Source organism: Manis javanica, chromosome 1, assembly GCF_040802235.1.
Source record: "Manis javanica isolate MJ-LG chromosome 1, MJ_LKY, whole genome shotgun sequence".
Classification (NCBI taxonomy): domain Eukaryota; kingdom Metazoa; phylum Chordata; class Mammalia; order Pholidota; family Manidae; genus Manis; species Manis javanica.
This window is the reverse complement of record NC_133156.1, coordinates 194,387,358-194,409,476: the sequence shown is the minus strand read 5'-3', so window position 1 is coordinate 194,409,476 and position 22,119 is coordinate 194,387,358. Positions and strand designations below refer to the sequence as shown.

At 33.8% G+C, this 22,119-nt stretch overlaps 1 protein-coding gene across 6 annotated transcripts in view; it reads right to left on the bottom strand.

Annotated features, from left to right (window-relative positions):
• FANCL (FA complementation group L) overlaps positions 1-22,119 on the bottom strand; it is a 171,234-nt gene that overhangs the window by 128,378 nt on the left and 20,737 nt on the right. For all 6 annotated transcript variants that reach the window (XR_012121174.1, XM_073212889.1, XM_073212874.1 and 3 more), the window contains one exon: positions 19,666-19,766. Coding sequence is in view for 5 of the 6 variants with exons in the window: in XM_073212889.1 (XP_073068990.1) it covers positions 19,666-19,766 (101 nt within the window). In the remaining variant the exon portion in view is untranslated. The remainder of the gene's footprint in view (positions 1-19,665; positions 19,767-22,119) is intronic.

The window sequence follows — 22,119 nt, the reverse complement described above, 5'->3', positions numbered from 1 at the left end:
ATGCTGTGGTCAGTGAGCACTATGTTTCGGTTTTCCATCACCGGAACCTTTGGCACACACAGCATGTTCCTGTCAGCCTCTACTTATGTACACATTAAACTTCCTGTCAAACTCTTTGATCCATTTCTGTAGTTTCATACAGTATGAGACTTTTATGCTTCCTTTATTTGTTTTTCTCTTCGATGAACTTTCCTTTATTATCAATAATGTAACTGTACAAAAATCTAGCTGATATTAGTTCATATACTCAAATTGATCCTGTAAGGAAAATGCTGTACAAGCAAGCAAAGGTACAACCTAGTCTGTTAACCATAAATTCTCTTTTTGTGCGATATAGCTTCTGACACTTAAGCTGGCCATGTATTCAAAATGACTAATATTTTAAATATATAGCACAAGCACAATTGTTTTGGCTTTAAGTTGCTGTAAATGCATGAATTTTCTACAAGGGAAACCAATACCCTTTGAAATACATCATTCTGTAAAAATACGGTCCCTTGAGTAGCATAAGCTACTGCCAAAAAGGTTCAAATTTAGCAGTATATTTACTAGTGAACTGGGCATGTGGATATTTTTTGACATTTTTACAATATAATTCTCCTGTAAAGACAAAAAGTAGCCTAAGAATATTGTATAGTTTATCACCCAGATGGATGGTAAGACCCATTAGAGTTCAGAACTAACATTAGCCTCCTAACCTAGGAAACATTTTTTAACGTCACTACGTGCCAGTTAATCACTGGCCAGGTATAATGGTAAAATGGGTCAATTTCAAGAAATGCTGGGCAATAAAGTTGTGGAACACTGTAATAAAAAAAAAAATCTGAAGAAGATACATATCTTCAATAATAGAATAAAAAGTAAAACAAAACAATCTTTATCAACAGATGAAATTTTTATCATGATCTATAAAAAGTCTAGAGTCTAAGAAAGCAAATGAAAGTAAAATTATTCTAGAAAAAATATTTATTTACATGAAGATAAATTATTTTATATATATAATCATTATTTTCTTTCATCTATAGTAGTAAACACCTCAAATGTCCCTCCCTGCCAAAACTCAGAATATGAGACTTTATCACCTGTTTTATTGATATGACTCTAAGATTCAGATATATAGGCATCTGACTCTGAAAACAACTTCAGATTCAAGATAGTGTGATGAGCACATTCATATCCTTACTCTCAAAAAAAAAAAAAGGAATTTATGAAAGTGTACATAAACCCACAGTTACAAAAAGAACAAGAAGGAATAGCATTTCTAAAGCACATTTTCAATAAATTTTATAAAAATGGAAAGTAGTTAGAAGAGCACGAGCTGACAAAACAGATTAGGAGAGAGAAAGATGCTGGCTCCAAGAGGGAAATGGCAGGAAAAGCGGTATGTAGAATTATGACTTATATACATAAAGAAATTAAGGAGGTTTTTTTAAAATACAAGAAAACCAAAAAAGGGAGGAGGAAATTTTAAACTAAATTATAAACAATAAAGCTATATTGAAAATTGTAATTGCTTTACCATTAGGCTTTCAGTGAAAAATATTTATGAAGTCATAAAAAATTTAACTGCTTACTAATTACAATTTTTAGAATCTAGCCATGGACAAAGCTAAAAAGCTTAATTGTAGTTACAAAAACTAATGAAATATATTTGACCATTATAATTTAAAAGGAAGAGATGACAAAAACCAATAGGTAGAAAGGGTAAAGATATGAGAAGGAAGATTAGGAACATTAAAATTTGTAATTGCTAATTTGAGAGTAAGACATACTATCTTTAATTGCATGGACATGAAAGAAGTTTAAGAAATATTAAAGCTAACAGAAGAATAAAATAATAGTGAAGGGAACAGAAGATTGTATATAGTTAAATCCTTTTTTATTATACTACTCAGTATATAATTCCTAAAAGTAATAAATCAAGCAATATTGAATTTAAACAGATTATTTAGAAATAAGCAAGTTGTAAACATGAAAATTTCAGAGTGTCTATCACAAAGAATAAGACCAGGGATAGGAAATGGTATGGAAAAAAGCTGTTTTTTTCACTAAACTCCAAATCATTTATGACCACAATAAATGTGTGAAAAGAGAGAACAAGAAGGGGTAGGAAAAAGAAGGAACAACTAAATCACCAACTAGTATTTCTCACACTTCACATTGCTGCTCAGCATCAAAATGTTCAAAATCATTATTGAACATTTATAAAATAAGACTGAAGTAAACAAGTTTTCTGTTTGCAATTTCACAAACAAAAGATTATCATCTTTCCACAAAGTTTAAGGCATAGAGGTAACACACTGGAGGAAAACAGTGCCATGCTCAAAATATGGCCTTAGAGTCAAAATGACTACAAGTCGCTTTCGTTAAACTTTATTCAAATAAATAGAAAATAATATCTATAATTTCAGGTTAATCTCAGCATGGTCATTTAAGATTAAGCATTTTACCCATATCAATTCCTGTCTACTTTGTTGGGGGAATAGGAAGAAATCTCATTGTAATTACTAACTCCTTAAGTACATGTGACCTAACATTGACTACCAAATATCCTCTAGTATTTATTCTCACCTACTTCCATTTGCTAACAGCTCCCCTTCCTCCACAGAACCCCAATTAAATCAAGTTTTAGCAGGTTACACTTCACCCAGCTGCAACTCTTCCAGCTGCCCTTGAGTAATAACATAGTACTAAATTTGGGCCAACAGAATGCAAACAAAAGCATTGTTTGGATCATTTATAAAATATCTGTGCCTTCCCCTGTTGCTGGCTCCCCTCATTTTTCCTTCCTGTAGACTAGAACTTAAGAGCCAATAAGAGCCAGCAAAGACCATGCAGACAAGAACAACACTCTTAGTGCAGCTGTAACCAGTAACATTTTGCAATGAGACAGGTATTCTATGACTAAACTAAGTAGTAGCCACAGTCACATGTAACTATGAAGACTTAAAATATAGCTACTATGGACACTGAATTTTTAATTTAAGTATGAATGTCAACAGTCACATTGTTAGTAACTACTGTACTGAACAATGCAGCCACAGTGGAAGGTTGAGGAAACCAAAGAAACCTGGGCTCTTGGGTAACTTTGTGGAATAAAGCCACCAACTCATTCTTGATCATCTGCCTACCTCTGAACTGTTAAATGGGAGATGAATAAAATTCTACCTTGTTTGAAACATTGAGGATTTGGGGTTCTTTTTAATACCTATCCTATACCCTGATATAACATATTCTCTCTATTCATGGCAGGAAAAAATATATTAGCGTTTGGTCTATAGAAGAGAAAAAAAATAAGTGGGGGAAAAATAAGCTCTTACAAATAATATCAAAATCAGTTTTTCTAAAAATAAAAGTATCCATCAAATGCTCTGCTTTACTGTTAATTGGGTATCTTCATGGGATAAATAATTTTTATTCATTTAAATAAGATACAATCCATATAAATAAGAAACTTATGAAACCAATCAAAAAGCTCAAATTTTTGTTATGAAATCACACAATATTTATATTTAAAAGTAGCTGAGGTGCTATAATAGCTAGGTGTATTCTAAAATTGAAAGAAAATACAAAAACATGCTAAGGGGTAAAAAGATGGTAGAGTAGGAAGGCAAGGCGGAAACCTTCCACAGACACACCAAGGATGCAACTACAGCAAATACAACTAACCCTGAAAATGACCTGAAGACTGCAGAACAGTCCACCTACACTTGGTGAAGAAGAGAAGACCACACAGAGAAGGATAAAGTGGCAGTGCCATGATCAGGACACAGCCCTTCCCCAATCCCACCCCACAGGCTGAAGAGGAATGGAGCAGGGAGGGGATAAGCACTCAGGAACTCTGCACACTAGGCCCTGGAGATCTGCTCTGGGAACACGAGTCCACATTGCATCAGTTTCTGATGATTATGGGCTGGATACCAGGGATAGTTGGAACACTCTGGGAGGATGAGACTCCTGCCACTTGTAGAGAAGAAGCACACTCCACCAGTCCAAACAGAGACCACACACAGAAGCAGAAGTTTTAAAGAGTTGCCAGATGTAGGAAGGGTGCCAAGGGGGGAGGGTTGGATGGAGCTCTCTATGCAGGAGAAAGGGCAGTGGATGACACTTCACCAGCCCTCCCACAGCCCAACTGGTAAGGAGCTCATGGAAGCCCCAAACGCTCCATCGCTCTCCTTAGCAACTCACCCCAAGGCACTACCCTGTGAACCCACCCACCAGGTCCTGCTCAGCCCGTTTAGTCCAGCAGTGTCAGACTTTGCTGCATGGCAAGACCAAGAAAGCCTTCCCTACTGCAGCCCAGCTGGGAAGGTGCCTGCAGGAGCCACCAGCAGCCCACTCCAGTGCTGCACACCCCACAACCACTCACCTTCCCAAAAGCAATGCCCCTACCCCACCCATCCTCTTAGCCCAGCAGTGTGCCCATTGCTTCAGGGCAGGCAGAGGGTGGCCCTGCCCACAACATTCCCAAAATAAGTGACTCTGCTGGACTTACAAAGGGCTGACTGAGACAAACTACCATCTGTGACAGACGGAGATAGACAGACAGAAAGGTGGCCCTGCCCACAGCCCACAAATAGCAATGGGGCTCCACCACAAAGGAGAAGCAGGCAATGGACAGTAAAGAGTCTTGAGTTTCTGGGTACCATAGGATGCCTTCTTCACAAAGCAATTACTCTCTAGACCAGGAAGCATAGCAGATCCATTTAATACAGAGGAAGGAACACAGAAACCCTGACAAATAAGAAGGCAGAGGAATCTGTTCTGAAAAAAACTACAGGAAGACACCAGAAAGAGAGCTAAATAAAATGGAGATCACCAATCTTCTAGATAAGGATTTCAAAGTAAAACTCATAAACTTGCTTACTGATTTACAGAAAAGTATCAGGGAGGACTTCAACAGAGATAGAAGACCTGAAAAAGAGCCACTCAGAGATGAAGAATAATACAACTGAAATGAAATATACAATGGAGGGAATGTATAACAGACTGCTGCAAGTAGAGGAAACAATCGATGAGATGGAATTAGACAACAAACACACAGAGCTGAGGAACAGAGAAAAAAGAACCTCTAGAAACAGGATATTAAGAGAGCTGTGTGACCAATCTAAATAAAGCAATATTCACACAATGGGGGCACCAGAAGAGAAAGACAAAAGGATAATAAGTCTCTTTGAGGAAATAATTGTTGAAAACTTCCCCAATCTGGGGAATGAAACAGACATTCAGGTCATGGAAGTACAGAGAGCCCCTAACAAAAGGATCCCCAGGAAGACAACACCAAGACATAATGAAAATGACAAAGATTAAGAATAAGGAGAGAGCATTGAAAGCAGTCAGGGAGAGAAAAAAAAATAACTTATAAGGGAAACCCTATCAGGCTCTCATCAGATTTCTCAGCAGAAACTTTATAGGCCAGAAGGGAATGACATGAAATATTTAATGTATTGAAACAGAAGGACTTTTGAATAAGAACCTCTACCCAGAAAGATTATCATTCACATTTGAAGTAGAGATTAAATATTTCCCAGGTAAATGAATGCAGAAGGAATTTATAACCACGAAACCAGCATTACAGGACATGCTAAAGGGACTTCTATAGAGGGAAATGTTCCTAAGTCCAAATAGTTTTCAGCAGTGAAAATAAACCCACAGTAAAGGTAATAGACCAATTATTTACCAAGTAAGTACAAAAGTAAAACAAAAGTAGTAAAAACAACTACACACAAAATCAAAGAAACAAAAAAGTACAGATTATGATATCTAATACATAAAGTGTGGAGGAGGAAGAAGAAGAAAAAAAAGTACTTTTAGGCAGTGTCTGAATTACAGCAATCAACTTAACAGACTGTTATATAGTTAGGAAGCTATCCTTGAATGTCATGGTAACCACAAACCTAAAGCCTGTAATAGATATGCAAAAATCTAAAAAGAGAACACTAACACTAAGAAAACCATCAAGTAACAAGAGTATAGGAGAGGAAGAAAGGAACAGAGAGGAAAACAACCACAAAACAATAAATAAAATGGCAATCAGTACATATCTATCAATAATTATCTTAAATGTAAATGAACTGAATGTACTAATCAAAAGATTTAGGGTAGCAAATGGATAAACAAGACCCATCTATATGCTGCCTACAAGAGATTCATTTCAGATCCAAGGACATACACAGACTGATAGTAAACGGATGGATAAACAGATTTCATGCAAATAATAGGGAGAAAAAAGCAGGAGTAGCAATACCTATATCAAATTAGACTTTGAAATAAAGTAGCAAGAGTCAAATGAAAACATTACATAATTATAAAGGGATCAGTCCAACAACAGGTAAAATAATTATAAACTTCTATGCACTCAACATACAAGCACCTAAATATGTAAAACAAATTCTAAAGGGGAAAATAAACTACAATTCATTCATATTAGCAGACTTTAACATATCACTTACATCAATGGAAAGATCAACCAGACAGAAAATAAGGAAACAGAGGCACTAAACAACTCATTAGATCAGATGGACCTAACAGATATCCATAGAAAATTCCAACCAAAAGCAATAGGATGCACATTTTTCTCATGTACTTGGAACGTTCTCCAGAATAGAACACATACTAGGCCACAAATAGAACATCAATAAATTCAAAAAGACTGAAATTGTATCAAACAACTTTTCAGACCACAATGGTATGAAACTGGAAATTACACAAAAAAAGCAAAACAGCCCATAAACACATGGAGGTTAAACAACATGCTTCTAAATAATCAATGGATCAATGAACAAATTAAAACAGAAATCAAGCAATACATGGAGACAAATGAAAACGAAAACACAACAGTCCAATATTTGTTGGACACTGCAAAAGCATTTCTCAGAGAAGCAGAAATACAGGCCTACCTCAGGAAATGAGAACAATTTAAAATGAACAGTCTAAACTCATAATTAAAGAAACTAGGAAATGAAGCACAAATGAGACCTAAAGTTAGTATAAGGAGGGACACGTTTATAGAGATGTTTATAAAGATCAGAGCAGAAATAACTAAAATACAGAAGAATAAAATAGAAAAAAATCAATGAAACTAAGCGCTAGTTCTTTGAGAAGATAAACAAAATAGATAAACCGCTAGCCAGACTTATCAAGAAAAAAAAGAGAGTACACCAAGTCAGAAATGAAAAAGGAATAGCCACAACAGATACCACGGAAATACAAAGACTTATTAGAAAATTCTGTGAGAAGTTATATGGCAATAAATTGGACAAACTAGAAGAAATGGACAAATTCCTAGAAAAGTACAACCTTCCAAGACTGACTCAGTAAGAAGCAAAAAATCTGAACAGACCAATTACCAGCAATGAAATTGAACTGGTAATCCAAAAACTCCCAACAAACAAAATTCCAGTACCAGATAGTTTCACAGTTGAATTCTACCAAACATTTAAAGAAGAGCTAATACCCATCCTTCTTAAAGTTTTCCAAAAAGTAGAAGAGGAGGGAATATTTCCAAACTCATTCTATGAGGCCAGCATCACTCTAATACAAAAATGTGACAAATACACTACACAAAAAGAAAACTATAGACCAATATCCCAAATGAACATAGATGCAAAAATCCTCAACAAAATATTAGCAAACTGAATTCAAAATACATTAAAAGGATCATCCATCATAAGCAGGTGGAATTTCTTCCAGGGATGCAAGAGTGGTAAAATAGTCATAAAATCAATGTGATACACTACATTAACAAAAAGAAGGATAAAAACCACATGATCACCTTAAAGATGCTGAGAAAGCATTTGACAAAATTCAAATCCCGTTCATGATAAAAACTCTCAACAAAATGGGTATAGAGGATAAGTACCTCAACATAATAAAGGCCATATACAACAAATCCACAGTCAATATCACGCTAAACAGCTAAAGCTTTTCCTCTAAGAACAGGAACAAGATAAGGATGCCCACTCTCCCCACTTTTATACAACACAGTTCTGGAGGTCCTAGCCATGGCAATTAGACAACACAAAGAAATAAAAGGCATCCAGATTGGCAAGGAAGAAGTTAAAGTGTCACTGTTTGCAGATGACATGATATTGTACATAAAAAACCCTAAAGAATGCACTCCAAAACTACTAGAATTAATAACTGAATTCAGCAAAGTTGCAGGATACAAAATTAATACAAGAAATTTGCTGCATTCCTATATACTAATGATGAACTTGCAGAAAGAGAGATGAGGAAAACAATTCCATTTACAATTGCATCAAAAAGAATAAAATGCCTAGAAATAAACCTAACCAAGGATGTGAAAGACCCGTATTCTGAAAACTATAAAACACACGAGAGAAATTAGAGACACAAATAAATAGATATCTATCAAATGCTCATGGATAGAAAGAATATAGTCAAAATGACCATCCTGCCCAAAGCAATTTACAGATTCAATGCAATACCTATCAAAATACCAATGGTATTTTTCAACAAATTAGAACAAGTAGCTTTAGACTTCATATGGAACCACAAAAAACCCCAAATAGCCAAAACAATCCTGAGAAACAAGAACAAAGCTTGGGACATTATGCTCCCTGCCTTCAAGTTAACAAAGCTACAGTAATCAAAACAATATGATACTGGTACAAGAAGAGACCCATATATCAATGGAACAGATTAGAGAGCCTAACAGATATAAACCCACATATTGTCAATTAACATATGATAAAGAACCTATGAATATACAATGGGGAAAAGACAGTCTCTTTAATAACTGGTGTTGGGAAACCTGGCCAGCTACATGCAAGAGAATAAAACTGGATTACTAACTCCATACACAAAGAAAATTCAAAATGGATTAAAGATCTAAACATAAGACATGAAACAATAAAACTCCTAGAAGAAAACATGGGCAAAAATCTCTTGAACATAAGCATGAGCAATTTTTTCCTGCACACATCTCCTCTGGCAAGACAAACAAAATAAAAAATGAACAAGTGTAATTACATCAAACTAAAAAACTTCTGCACAGCAATGGACACCATCCAAAAAACAAAAAGGCAACCTACAGTATGGGAGAATATATTCATAAATGATTTATCTGATAAGGAGTTAACACACAAAATATATAAAGAACTCATACACCTCAACACCAAAAAAAACAAATAACCCAATTAAAAATGGGCAGAGGACCTGAACAAACATTTTCACAAAAAAGAAATACAGATGGCCAACAAGCACATGAAAAGATGCTCTATATCACTAATAATCAGGGAAATGCAAATCAAAACCACAATGAGGTATCACTTCATACCAGTTAGAATGGCCACAATTCAAAGACAAGAAATAACTGTACTGTTATTGCTATGTGTTGGCGAGTTTGAGGAGAAAATAGAACCCTTTTACACTGTTGGTGGGAATGTAAATTGGTGCAACTGTGGAAAGCAGTATGCAGGTTCCTCAAAACTAAACAGAGAAATACCATAAAACCCAGTAATTCTACTTCTAGGAATTTACCTGAAGAAAACAAAATCCCTGATTTGAAAAGATATATGCACCCCTATGTTTACTGCCACATTATTTGCAATACCCAAGTTATGGAAATGACTAAGTGTTCATCTATAGATGAATGGACAAAGAAGATGTGGTATATACACACAATGGAATGTTATTCAGCCATAAAAAAAGAAAGAAATCATACCATTTCTGACAACATGGACTTAGCTAAAGAGTATTAGGCTACATAAAATGAGTCAGGCAGACAAATACCATATTTCACTTATTAGTGGAAGATAAAACCAAAATAAAACAAAGTGAACAAAATAGCAGTAGACTCAGAGACACTGAGAAGTGACTGGTGGTTACCACAGGGGAGGTGTTTGGGAAAGTGAGGAGTGAGAGTGAGGGGGACAAAAGGGCATAAAAATCTCAATCACAAATTGGTCACAGGGATGGTAGTACAGCATGCAGAATATAGCCAATGATTCTGTAACATCTTTCTATGTTGACAGATAGTAACTGTACTGGTGGGGGTTGAGAACTTGGTAACATGGGTAACTGTCAAATCACTGTGGTATATACTTGAAACTAATGTATATTAACCGTAGTTCAATTACAGAAAAATATATAAAAACATAGTTACAAAATCTAAAGAAATAAAATATACTTTGGGCCCTTTACTCCGTATTTACCATTTGCTGCATTTCTTTATAAATTATTGCTTGCAATAATTAAAATGCACTAAACTTGAAAGTTTTTTAAACACTTGAAAAAGATATCAATATTTAAGCTTCAGGGAGTTTTTGTTTTTCTTGTTTTTACTAAGAGCCGAATGTTATCAGTACAGAGAAACAGAATAAATTTCCTTCATATATTAGAATACTGAGCTTATTTTGACTAACAGCTTTAGTAGTTATATAGTTTTTCTTTAAATATCTAGATACATTTATTTAATAACTTCAAAAGGCATGCTTCATGATTTAATAAAGCATTAAAGTCTCCATTTTCACTACTCTCAAGTTTAAACATTAACTACTTCAACCTCCTTAATTAGTCTTTACTTCCTACACCTCTACCAGTCTACCGTGCATTCCATGACTAAATTAATCTGAATCATCATTTTAATCATAGTTACTCTTTGTTCAAAAATAGTCAATGAATTCCCATCTTCTTCTTCTAAAGAATCCTTAGTCTAGCAGTCAAGACCCCTCAATCTGCCCCGGATATTAATCCTTTTATATGAACAGCAGATTTACTCAAAAGTCCAAAAATGAATTCTACATTTCCACCACTAGAACCTTGCCTCTGCCATCCCCTCCCTTTTAAGGCTTCTACATTTTTGTTTCTGTTTTTTTCATAACAATAGTACAACTCCTTTCAGGTTCCTGGGGCTCACTGCAATGAACGCATGTAGCAGGCAGTCTTCCCAAGCACACCACCAAACAATTCTCAAACACCAGCAGGGTGCCCAAAGACTCAATTCTGACACTATCAGCCTGGAGACAGTTCCCCAGGTTAAGGGCTCTGTTCTACAAGACTGCCCTCCAACCACCACTCCAGACACAGTTCACCAGCCCCAGGCTTAACTGTGCTTCTAACCACCAGCTAGAGTGAGGTTCCAGTGACCTCCCTCTTAGGTTTGATTAATTTGCTAGAACAGCTCACAGAACTCAGAAAAACATTTATATTTACAAGTTTAATAAAGGATACAAATTAACAGCCAGATGGAGAGAGACATAGGGCAAGGTCCCAAATAAAGAGCTTCTATCCTCATGGAGCTTGGGGCCTGGCTCTGGCATGTGGACACATTCTGGTTCCCCAAGCACAGAAGCTCTCTCTTCTCCTGGGTTTTTGTGAGGGCTTTTGCATAGTCACAACTGACTAAATCATTGACCACTGGCTGATTCCACCTCTAGCCTCTGCCCTTGGGTAGGGCCCAAATGTCTCTCATCAACATGACAAGAAACCCATTTCACCTTTAAAGATCTGATGTGTTTTCAGGAACTGTGGATGAAGACCAAGTTTACCTGGGAAATACACATTTAGTCAACTGAATGACCAAATATATATTTCTTCTTATAACTCATTATATTGCACCTCTATATTCCTTCCAAGCTTATCCCAATATGCACCTGTTCTAGGAACCTTCCTAAAATATCTGTAGCCCAAAGGACTTCACCTTTCTCTAAACTCTCACATAGTTCCTTTTCATGTAAGTTTTGTTTCTCTATCAAAAACACTTTTCTATAAAGAATATGAACATTTTATACTTCTATGTAGTATCTATGCTCTATGCATTATATAAACATGGAGAAGCTGCTGTCAGGCTAGTTCATATTCATTAGTTTACACGTAAGTTTTAAACTACTGAATGTAAATTGTTTAAATACTATAAACACATTACCAATTTAGAAAAACATAATTTTTTCACTGTTAGATAATTTGCAGTTTTTCACTGATTTGGATGTATGTACGAGGAAAAAGCAATCTATTTATAAAGATAACTTAGAATGAAAATCATACTTATTAACATCTGTGTTTCTTACGTGTTATGTAGTGAAAATTATCATTACTGGTTATAATTAAATCATAAGACTAAGTCCTATAAAACTCATATATAATATGACATTTTTGGGTGAATTAGTATCTCAACAAGTTTATACCTACTTTACACAAAGAATTACATGAATCACATAACATGTTTCTTTTTAATCCTTATTATTAAGCATTACTAATTTTGTTTGAAAATGAAGAAAATGTGTCTCAGAGAGGTTCTGTTACTTGCCCAACATCTAGTTGATAAGCCAAACACAGCTGATAAGCCAAACTTAAAGCCCTGGTCTAGTTACTGGAATTATTTAGTGTTAACAAGTATCTCTATTTCTACCAACAAGATTGAAAATATATATAAAACTACAATTAATGGATTAAGTCCATTACCAAAATAACAATTAAAAATTTAGCTTAATATACATTAACAATTTTTCAGCAGCACAAAAAATTTAGTAAAACTCAGCTCTTCCCCAGTACAAATTTGAAAAGCCAAATAGCTGAATTCTACTCACTCTAACAGATAAATAATATGCTGTCTAAAAAGGACAAAACAATCAAATCACTTCCCCTGTTAGAACTCTTTAATCTCTGAATTATCTGGGGCCATGTGATTATTAAAATAAATGTAAAATATTCTATAAATGTGCATTTCTTCCAAACTAGGACACTTCTGTGAATGTAAAGGACCAGGATAAAAGGCATAAACTAGGACCATCCTCAGTAAAGTGGGATGAAGATAAACCTGCCAATAGAGCAAAAAGTACTCAGCATTTTCAACTCCAGTACTTTTTAACACCAAACAGGAAATCTTGTTAAACCCCAAGAATTCTGTTTAATTCTTACTGTTTTAATGAGCATTCTGTAAAACAACACAAACAGAAATTAACAGAAACCCATGAAGACATCTTTTTGCATCACTCACCTTTGTGAGCCATGACCACCAAAATCACCCACATTGGTGTCATCATCTTCGCCTTATCCTTCTCAGAGCTCATTCTTTTTACAGAAGTTGAAACAAGTAAAGAAATTACAACAAAAGCAACCAAACTTAAGGTCAGCAACTAATTCTCAGTGTCATTTCTATTTTAAAAAGGCATGTGAATATAGGGCAAAAGGAAAGACTTCAATCATATTTTAAATATTTCTTTTTTTCCCGAACTTAAGTTTTTTATAATGTCTGATCCTATATGGCTGATTGGGTATGTCAAGTATATAATTTAAAACACAGCAAGGCCTTCATTACCTTAAAAAAAGACTTTTCTTTTATTAGATTTTACTATTACACTAACAAATCTATGAGATTATTTACTTAGAATGTAAGGAAAATGTGGACATGTTGACATGGTCTAGGAGTCATTAAGATTCTGAAAATCCATTTAAATCAATGTGTCATACAAATCACTACGTGTGTCATTTTAAAAGACATTTTAATTTAAGAAGCTAGCCAGCTGTCCACACAGGGTCTCAAAAGGTAGCATTTCTAGTATGGAGACAGCACAGTTCAAGTCTGAGTTTTAGCTCTAAGAGTCCTGAAACCCCATATTGTCTGTGTGTCGAGTATACCAGACCCTATTTAAGAATTAGGTCAGACATAAAATGGATGGGACATTTTCTTATCACAGGTAGCTTATGAGTAAACTGGCAAAATTTTATTCTTTGGCTTCTAACAATCCATGTAAACAACTTCTCTTCTGCTAACACATTCTTTATTTGTAAGGACTATGAAATAAATGAATAGGTATTGGCAGCTGTATTCCTGATTAATCATGCATCCTATAAATTACACTATGATCTTTCACAAATCTAAGCAACTATCTCTAAGAAACTATCTCTAAGGATAAACAGTCACACACTGAGGGTGAAACTATTAACAACTATCTCCAAGTACTTGAGAGAACTTTACCAAAGGCTTCACATCAAAGCTGCTTCTGGACAATTCCAGAGAATATCATTCGCACAGAACACCTGAGGACTGCTACATAGACAGACTGTATAAACTCATTTTATACAGAAAATTGGGAATAAAAATATGTGTATCTCGAAATTTATTCTGAAAATTAACTAAGAACTATATATAGTAGCTAGCAGTCAGAATTATGCAACAGAAACTTCATAAATACAAGTTCCTATATGTACAATCTTAGTCTAAGGGGGATACATTTATTTTGTGATGAATGCTATGGCAGAGGCACTTGTAGCCTTACTCTTAGCCTTCATCTATTATCCAAGTTAGAGATCTGTTCGTTTTTCTCCCACATTAGAACAATTTATACAATGTAAAGCAAAAGTCAATACTTTCTATTTATCCTTAAAAACATTTATTCTATAAAGTATTTTATATACTTGCGCTATTTCTCTTATAACTTTTTTGCTAACAGCTCTCAAGAAATCTTATTTTTTATTACTTATCAGAGTTAGAATTAAGTAGTACTGCAATCATCTATTTAAATTCTGACTCTTCCACTAGATCTAAGTTCCATGAGGAATCTTAAGTCTTGCCTATGTGTCTTCACTGCTTTACATAATAGACATAGAAATGATTCCATAATATTGATGGAAATAATGTGGGGTGGGGAGAATGAATGATTCAAAAATCTCATATCTGCATTCTCATTGCTTCAACTGATTTTTATTACTGGAGCTCTCCCAAACATGTCATATTCACTTAGAAAACTGTCTCAAACTCACTGTGCATTAATGTAGCAAAAATAAAACTGGAAGAACAATTCTGCTTCCTGTCCCAAATACTTCCTACATTGCTAACTATCCCCTACACACTAAGATTTTAACATTTAAGCATCTGAATATAAGTCAAAATTATTTTTCTCCATTATATCACCTTAAGTCGAAAGAATAACTAGGTCCATGACATCAATGCCTTGAAACAAATTATTAACTTTAGCCAAATAGCTACTAGTGCATCTCAATTCTTCTCCTCTTTGTCTCATCTCTCCACTGCTACATTAAATTTTATTGAAATGGTTCCATCCATCCCAAATCCTATTCAGAAATGGCACCTTATCATATATAAAACCTAATCCATGAATTAATATTAACCAGTGTTCAATATCACCATAGTAGTACATTTAATATTATACACAACATCCATTTCTGGCTAAAATGTGATAGTTTGCTACAGACCAACACTTACACAGATAACTACAGTAGCCTGACAAAAGGGAAAAGAAAAACAAAGTTGGAAGGTATCCAAGAATTGCCAAGGCAACCAGTAGAGACCTTGGCCAAATATTCTGGCAATTTCCCATCAAAACTTTTGATAAATCCTTAACTGCAAGGGATAAGAAGATAAAAGCTAAGCAGAAAGCCAAGGAAAAACAGAATATTTAGAAATCTCACAGTACTGAGGAGAAATTAATTAGAATTTAAAACTCACCCATGGGAAAAAGACCCAGAGAATATCCCCAAGTTCTCAGTAGGAACCCTTGGAGGACTACTGCTAGGAGCAAAGCAAACAAGAGACAGGTGAAGTGTCGTCAAAAATAGACCCTGGACTCTCACTGGGAGGTAAACTGGCCTCATGAAGAGACAAAGATTAGAATTCAGGATTTACAATGGAGAAATCCCAAAGTATACACCTGCCTCGTGCTTGAACACTCTAGAGAGTTGCAGCTTGGGAGAGAGAAGGAGCAGTAAGAGGTAGATTTAGCCCTACTACAACTATAGCCACCCTTAACCAGTCCAGTCTCTAACAGGATTTTGGCAACCTGCCTCCACTCTTATGTTCTGAGCACAGGAGACAATACAACCTTTGTAAAAGAAAATAATATGATGTGGAGCTTCTGAAAATTTTAATACACAATTTCCAATACTCAACAAAAGATTATTAGGCACAGCACTGCAGCCTAAATGCCAAAAGCAAATACTGAAGAACAGCCAGCAAGAGACAGTGAGAAAAGGTACATTAACTAGAATGCCTCCAAATTAAGCCAGTTCTTCATTTCTCCCCTTTGACCAGTTTTTTTTAAAGAAAGACGAGTCATCTAAATTAACAGAGACAATACTTCAGACTTTATACTTGTTAGAGTATTCAATTTTCTTTGATTCAATAGTAAAAATAAAAAACCTTTTACTCTTCACAGATAAAAAAGTACTAGGCCTTGCTATCACCTAATGGACATGCACAATTATATCCATACAAAACCCTGCATACAAATGTTTATAGCACTTTTATTCATAACTGCCAAAACTTGAATCACCCAAGATGTCCTTCAGTAGGTGAATGGATAAACTAGTACATCCTGACAATGGAGTATTATTCAGGGCTAAAAACAAATGAGCTAACAAGCAACGAAAAGACAGAGAAGAAATTTAAATGCATATTACTTAAGTAAAAGAAGCCAATCTGAAAAGGCTACATAAAGTATGATTCCAATTATTTGACATTCTGGAAAAGTCAAACTATGTTAACAGTACAAAAATCTGTCACTGCCAAGAGTTAAGGTAGGGGAAAGGATGAATGGATGAAGAATAGGGACTTTTTAGGGCAGTGAAACTCCTCTGGATGATACTATAATGGCAGACACATGTCATTATATATTTGTCCAAATTCATAAAACGTACATCATTGAAATCCTAATGCAAACTATGGTCACACTCCTCATGGAACTTAGATCTAGTGGAACACAAAAAAATGGAACAATGTGTCATTGTAGGTTCATCCATTAAACCAAATATACCACTCTGTTGGGGATTTGTGGGGGCAGAAAGTATATGGGAAATCTCTGTCCCTTCCTCTCAATTTTGATGTGAACCTAAAACTGCTCTAAAAAAAAAACATACAACCTATTTTAGAAAAAAAGTACTAGGAATATCAAGACTAGGATTATATGACAGAAAATCATAAGAAAAAAATAAAAACAGACTCAAGGGGATCTAGATCATGGGAGTTAGCAGAAAAATATTTTAAAACAAAAATCAAAGAAAACAGAGAAAAAATTAGAAAATTTCAACAGAGCATTAAAGTCTAGTATACACATACTAACATCTAATAAAGTAGACATTAAAGCAAGAAGTATTACCAGAGATGAAAAGAAACATTTAAAAATGATAAAAGGGAAACATGACAAGGAAGATGCAGCAGTTATAAATATGCATGCACTCTAAAATTAAAAATAGAACTGTCAAACAACAACAAATGTTGGCAAGGGTGTGGAGAAAGGGGAACCCTCCTACACTGCTGGTGGGAATGTAAATTAGTTCAACCATTGTGGAAAGCAATTGGAGGTTCCTCAAAAAGCTCAAAATAGAAATACCATTTGACCCAGGAATTCCACTCCTAGGAATTTACCCTAAGAATGCAGCAGCCCAGTTTGAAAAAGACAGATGCACCCCTATGTTTATCACAGCACTATTTACAATAGCCAAGAAATGGAAGCAATTTAAGTGTCCATCAATAGATGGATGAATGGATAAAGAAGATGTGGTATATATACACAATGGAATATTACTCAGTCATAAGAAGAAAACAAATCCTACCTTTTGCAACAACATGGATGGAGCTAGAGGGTATTATGCTCAGTGAAATAAGCCAGGCGGAGAAAGACAAGTACCAAATGATTTCTCTCATATGTGGAGTATAAGAACAAAGAAAAACTGAAGGAACAAAACAGCAGCAGAATCACAGAACCCAAGAATGGACTAATAGTTACCAAAGAGAAAGGGACTGGGGAGGATGGGTGGGAAGGGAGAGATAAGGGTGTGGGGAAAAAGAAAGGGGGCATTACGATTATCATGTATAATGTGGGGGAGGGGGCACGGGGAGGGCTGTGCAACACAGAAAAGACAAGTAGTGATTCTATAGTATCTTACTACACTGATAGACAGTGACTGTAATGGGGTCTGTGAGGGGGACCTGGTGAAGGGCGGAGCCTAGTAAACAATGTTCTTCATGTAATTGTAGATTAACGATAACACACACACAAAAAAAAAATAGAACTGCCATACAATCTAGTAATTTCACTTTAGTGTATCTCTCCAAGGAAAACAAAATCACAGTGTCAGAGAGATAACTGCACCCTCATGTTCACTAGAGAATTATTTACAATAGGCAAGACATGGGAACAACTGTCCATTGACAGATGAATGGATAAAGAAAATGTGACATATATATGTACATGTACATATATGTATATATGTATATACACATACATCATGCATATACACATAGTGGAATACTATTCAGCCATAAAAAAGGACATCTACCATTTGTGGCAACATTATGCTAGCACATTATGCTAAGCAAAATAAGACATAGAAAGACAAATACTGTATAATCTCACTTATATGTGGAATCAAAAAAAGGAAAAAAAAAGAAGAAAGACTGAACTATAAAGAACACACTGGTGTTGCCAGAGGCAGGGAGGGATACAAAATAAGTGAAAGGGATCAAAAGGTACAAACTTCTAGTTATAAAATAAATAAGTATCAGGATGTAATATACAGCAATGATGACTGCAGGTAATAATACTGTGCTGTATATTTGAAAGTTGCTAAGAGAGTAAATCTTAAAAGTTCTCATCACAAGAAAAAAAACTGTATATCTGTGTAGTGATACTGGATGGATATTATTAGACTTATAGTGTAGTGATCATTTCATAATATATATATATATATATTGAATAATTATGTTGTATGCCTAAAAAAACAAATAAAATGTTACATGTCAATTATACCTCAAGAAAATTATAAAGGAAATTCTTTAGCCAGTAGGAATATGATTCTAAACAGGATAAAAATGCAAGAAGGAATGAACAACAGGGGAGGAAACAATTAGTATGTTTATATATATATATAAATATTAACTTCAAACAAATATTAATAAAGTATAGAATTATAACACATGATAACAACCAAAGTGGGTAAAAATGCATTAAGTTTCAGATCATCACATTATAAAGAAATTGGAAAAAGTAAGAATGTATATTTTGCTATATGTATGTTGTAATCTCTAAAGTAAGCTCTTTTCTAGAAGAATAATAAAAGCATGTATAACTAACAAGTTAACAGAACTAAAAATAAAATTATTAACTCAAATGAAGGCAGATGTAGAGAAAAAACACAAAACAGAAAACAGGTAAAATACAACCATATAGCAAGATAGCAGATATAAAACTATACTGAATGACATCAGTGGAAATGGAATAAATTCCTAAAATTCTCCCTTCCAAAACAGCAGTAAGAAACGGACCCAAACAAACATCAGAAAAAAAAAAAAAAGATGATTTATCAGGTGATGGATGTGTTAGTTAATGCAATTGTGGGAATCTTTTCACAATGTAATTGTGTTGTACACTTTAATTCTAATTTGTCAATTACACCTCAATAAAAAATAATGACATATATTCAGTGAAAATATGGTAACATCTTATTATATACATAAAAATATTATTTTTTCCAAATTACATTTAGTATTTTACTTTGTAGGTAAAATTTGTTTATGATGATGTCCCTTTAATCCACAGCCAAAATAAGGTTCAGATACTCCAGTTACAATGCAACACTCTGACAAAAAACTGGTATAAAACAAATTACTGATACTGCAAATATATTAAGCTGAAATGTATAAAAGAAATGCATTCCTAAAACATTTTAAAATAGACATACTTATCCCAACCAAGAGTTCCTATCTCTTCAATAATGCTTGAGTAGAACTGGGGAGGAGGAAGTGGAGCATATACCTCTTGTTTATTCTTTAAGGCAACTTCCTGTTAAAAGAGAAAACTCGAATCAGTGTGGAATGCTACATAAGTTGTTAGTACCTGAGTACAAAACAATTTCATAATCATCTTTGTGCCTAACTAAAATGTCCATTACTTTTGTAGAAAATCCAGCTGAATTATTCCCCTTCTCATATAAAAAGGAGATATAAAAAAGTTAAAAGGACTGCATTGATGGTCATGTAAAAATGTCAATTATTATACCATTAAAACTTAAGACTTCAATGTTCTCCTAGACTTTTATGCCTAACAGAGATGAAAAAAGTTAAAAAAAACCTCAAGATGCCAGTATTTTTGTACTCCTGTAGATATAATTTTGAAATTCCCCCAAACAAAACTGAAAAAAAAAATTTTTAAGCAATCAATACAAAAACCACTAGAATTGCTGAGGTTGAAATATGTCCATTACTTCAAAACACTAATCCAGACAAATATCTTTATGTGGAAAGTAAAAATAAATGTTATCTACAAATTATATATATGTTCATATGGTCTGGATTATCAAAAGGTATTATAAAAAGTAAAATAAAAAAAGAAGTCAGATATCAAAATTTAAAAAAACCAATTGCAAACAAGTATAAAAACTATGTTTCTGGTACAGGTAACCCTAATAAAAGGTATAAAGTTTTATTACTTCAAGTGCATATTTAATTTGTTAGTCCTTACTAGAAAGAAAAGATTTTATGAAACAGCATTTCAAAATCAGGACTATTAAGTGAAACTACTTTAAAATAGTTCTAAATCTTCTTTAGGATTAAAAAAGTAACAAAGTAAAGAAACTGTTAAAGCAGGTTTGTAAAGCCAAGAATGTCAATCAATTTGGATTTAATTAGAAGATAAGGTCCTAGATGACAAGAAGCATACTGCTTTTCTTATAAACATCTAATGTTATCTGTAAATATCCTGATGGTACATAAAAATAAATTTTTACTATTAAGTTCACCCTCTGTTACTAAAAAAAAGTCAATATAGTTCCTATATTTCTAAATGCAACTACACTGTATTTTTGAATTTTTATAATTCAGAAATATTAACTACTACTATCCACATATACTGAAGGTAAAAATAAACTTGGATAATAATAAAAATATATTTTAATCCTAGGTTTATGACATTTCTTAATTCTGCCTTCTATCTTAGGCTGATAAGTTACTCCTTCTAGGACCATAACAGGAAAATGGGCAAAGCTGAGAACCAAGGCATTTTTTGTGAAGAGGCAAAGGTACATAGTAAAGAACACAGGCTTTACAGAGGTTTTAAATCCTAACCTTAACATTTCCCAGGTTTGAGGCTAAGGCACTCAGTGACTCAGCTCTAAAATAGAAATACAATAACCTATCTCACAGAATTCTTTTAAAATATAGGTAATTGGTCATTTGTTAAATACATACTGAACTGTTATTATATTCCTATTATTACTAGGAAACTCTGTAGGAGATTTACAAAATTTCCTGAAAAAGTTCAATAATTATTTGATTTCATTTGGACATCATTTTCAATGTTTTCATTGGCATTTTATAGGAACCCTCTTACTGATAACACAACCCAACAAATAAACTAATAATTCTTACATTTTTAGGTACACTGCCATAAATAGCAATATCACCAACTCTGTCCATAATTTCTTTAGAAAGCTATGATATAGGATCTCATTTTACTCAGAAATGCAGTAACAAATGCACTAGATCAGTATTTTAAACTAATGAGTTTATTCAAGGTTAAATGACCAATAGAGTTGGACTTACAAGCTAATAATTTTAGTAGTAAGAGCTTAATAGGACATGGTATATATAGTTTTAATTCTGGTTTCCCTCTATTAGTTTAGCATATTAAAATTATGATAAAAAGATATTAAAATTTTTCAGACTTTTTCCCAATGTCAAGGGAATGTAAACCAAAATATGCTTTAACCTTCACCTTACTCTAATGTTATCATATTTCAGCCTTTGATAAAATTCATAATTAACTTTGATAACCTTTCTTATTTAGGATTTATATATTTATAAGTCAAAATTTAAAGTTTAGAAATTGATTTTAAACTCTATTTTGATCCTATTTAACCAAAGCCCTATCTCATGGGTTTATTATGAGGATTAAAAATATTATTCAGAACCAATCTAGCAACTAAGCTCTCTATATGTGACAGCTATTAAAAATTTTTTGAAATCTTAAAAGAACCACAAAGAAATATCAAACTGCCTTCACTTGTTAGTAACAATATATTAGCATTATAATTTTGTAAAGCCAATATAAATAAATATATATAGATATAGGAAAAGCAGAAAACATAAAAAATAAAATAAAGAATATGTTACTATTAGAAACCTAGATTTCCATATTC